This window comes from Limulus polyphemus, unplaced genomic scaffold, assembly GCF_000517525.1.
Source record: "Limulus polyphemus unplaced genomic scaffold, Limulus_polyphemus-2.1.2 Scaffold770, whole genome shotgun sequence".
Lineage (NCBI taxonomy): Eukaryota > Metazoa > Arthropoda > Merostomata > Xiphosura > Limulidae > Limulus > Limulus polyphemus.
The window spans coordinates 9925-13071 of record NW_013666380.1 but is presented as its reverse complement, the minus strand read 5'-3'; the positions used below and the strand labels follow the sequence as shown (position 1 = coordinate 13071).

At 28.7% G+C, this 3147-nt stretch overlaps 1 protein-coding gene across 3 annotated transcripts in view; it reads left to right on the top strand.

The window, feature by feature from the left end:
- The window catches only part of LOC106460445 (cAMP-dependent protein kinase type II regulatory subunit-like), a 103181-nt gene that overhangs the window by 97246 nt on the left and 2788 nt on the right, over positions 1–3147 (top strand). For 2 of the 3 annotated variants that reach the window (XM_013920140.2, XM_022387156.1), the window contains one exon: positions 1276–1347. In XM_013920140.2, the coding sequence (XP_013775594.1) occupies positions 1276–1347 (72 nt within the window). Of the gene's footprint in view, positions 1–1275; positions 1356–3147 lie in introns of all 3 variants that reach the window. The other variant, XM_022387155.1, reaches the window with a different exon arrangement.

Sequence of the window (3147 nt, the reverse complement as noted above, 5' to 3'; positions counted from 1 at the left end):
TATATTTACACATGGCTTGTGTATATCGTATATATACATATATATTATTTATACCTTCGGTGTATAGGACACAAGCAGATTTTGACATCAAATTTTGGGGTAAAAAAGAGCGTCTTATACACCGAAAAATACAAAGAACAATAAAATTAAGTGATGGCAGTTGTGAAAAGGCTAAGAGGCCTGAAGCTCTTAGGATAAATAATTGTCATTACCCATTACAATCTACAGTCATCCTAGAAAGGAAAAGGGATTTTTGATTTTATTTCATACTTTTGAACTTTACATACAGGAGTTTCTAGAGGTTATGCAAGTGAAATATATAAACTGTAAAATTAAAATAAGTATTTTTATTCTTAGCATAAAATCACCTTTCATTTAGGCTGACTCAATAAAGATTTCATATATTCATAGACGAATCTTTAGTGAAAATATCTTTTTACAGAAATTGGTTGTTTTTTTTTGTACAACAAACTTGTAATGTTTATTAAAATTCAAAGCTATAATATGTATAATTTCATGGTTATATCTTCATTTCTCAGGAAATTAGCTGGTAGTAGAAAATTTTAAGTACTGATGAAATAAATGGTGCTTATGTAAACAATTTTTTGTGTGTTTTAAAGTGTGAGATGAATGTTTTTAATTACTTTAGCATAGAGTCACATAGAATGCCCGTATTAGGAAGTAAAGAAAGATGATTTTCTGACTTCAGGCCTTATTTATCTTGTATAGATACATTCATTATAAGTAAAAACCTTTAAGATCATAAGAAATATAAGTCACAGTTCAGGAAACCTAGTAACAGCTTTCATAAGTTAGCTTTCTATACAGGATGATTGGTACTGAGCTGAAAGTGTAGAAATTAGCTAAACACTGATCATTAAACTTTTTTACACTGTATGGGATGAATGAGGTTGTATGTTCTAAGGTTTGTGATAATTTTACAATGGTTTCAATTGTTTGTTAAACAAAGCAGGAGTTGTGTTTATCTATAGATATTTAAGCATAGAATCATTTAAAAGGTGTATACAAAAAGTCACAGTCCTTTTTGTTGTGAGCTTAATTTTGTATTGGAACAGTTGAGAAGAGTTTCTTTCAAGTGAGTAAGATACTATATTTTTATTAGTATGAAAAATGCCAGCTGTGTCTTTGAACTCTAGTATTTGTGTTTTATGTTATGTGCATTATTTGATATTGTAATGGTCAAGAAGTTTCCTTTTTCTAATTAAGATTTTCCTCAATTCAAGACTAATAAAATAGATATTTCTTTCTTTATAGAATTGGCTCTTGTTACACACAAGCCTCGAGCAGCTTCGGCTTATGCAGTGGGAGATGATGTTAAGTTAGCATGTATGTATGTATGTGGTACTTGATTTGTATGTGCATAATCCAAGTTGTGGAAAATCGATTTATTAACACTAAAATATGCAAAGTAACATTTTAAAAGCTACACTGTGTTCTCTGAATTTATTCTAAATTTGTCAGACATTGTGCTGTCATTGAAAAATACCCTACACAGTTTTGAAATTACATAAAAGAAAAAGTACTTTTGACAGACTCCCTCTGTCTAAGGCATGTTATTTTTATTTTTTCCAACTTTATTGATCATAAGTGATTTTCACTATCATTAATACATAGTTTTTGAATAGTTTTATCAATGCCTTTTGAGCTTGGCACTTCACTGTTAGACTAACTAATGATACTGATTGACATTGTAAACCCAACATTACAAATGAAGGAATGAAACTGATGAAAAGATACTTTTAAACCTGGGTCTATGAAGTACAAGGTGATCCATAATAAACTCCCTAATAAAGATCCAACTTCCATTGTTTAATGTGTGTTAGATGGATTCAGTGATTATGCAAACAAAGGTTAATTTTGAAAAAAGTTTATTGTGTTACTTGTTTTATATACCTTATTAGAGTGTTTTCTATTGATTCTGCCTGTATAATGGATAGTTTCTTTGCAATTGACTAAAACATAAACAATCAGCCACTACAACTAGGGTTGAAACACAAAAACAAACTTGATTGAACTATAACAACCACAGAAGTAAAAAAATCTAACTTTTGGACAATTAGAATACAAAAGTAGTTATATCTTCCTTAAACACATTTAATAAATATTTGCCTGACCAGGACTTGCTATGAACATTAAAGAACAATATACCATCAATATCAGGGTTAATATTTCAATAAATAAATGAATCAGGAAAAAGAACCAGATGAAGAAAAAAACCTAATTCCAAAATAACAATATTCCGTATTTACGTAACTACGAGATCATTAACAACATTGAGTAATAATCAACAATAATACCTTTCATCCATATATCGTTAATTATCTTGTTGAAGATCATGACAGGGTTTTTATTCAGTCACTAGATCATGAGATTGCATCTCATGTGACCATAAATTTACATAATCTTTTGAAATATTAATAATATCTGTATGTCACTGCTAGGGGAAACTGGTGTCAGTCTCATAATACTTACAAACTTACTTAAAATTAACATGATCAGCTAGAAGGTGAGTTAGAACCTTAATGTAACAAAAATCTCACAGCTAAACTAAATGATTGAAGGAATAATAAATGAATGTAAACCATAAAGAAACAAGATTAGAATTCGCTACCTCACAACTTTAAAGGTTTTATTACATGACAGCTCTAAGAGTACGTCATCAAGATGTATAATATGAGTACCTTTATAAATTGTAGTACCATGTTGTTCTGTTCTCAAAATGATATGTTTTGTATAAAATATTATATCGAAATTTAATGAAATTTGTTTCTGATTTGTTTTCACATTGGAAATTTATAAATAAGTTCATGTGAGACTATCAATGGACTATCATAAAAACTGTCTTATTTAAGTAAAAGTAGTATACCCTTTTAAGTGATTCATATTACACAGAAACAGCTTACATTAGATAAAATAAAATATTTAATTTGGGTTCCTGTAATTAAGTATATGTAGTTTGAAAATTATCAGCTTTTGTGTGTATAATACAGTAAAGACTTTATTATATATATATATGTGTGATTTACAAAATATGCATGTACATAAACAGAAGCATTGAGTGGTTAGATTTTGCTGTATATATTTTGATTAACTTTGAGCAAAAGTTGAGAACACAAGTATTTATTC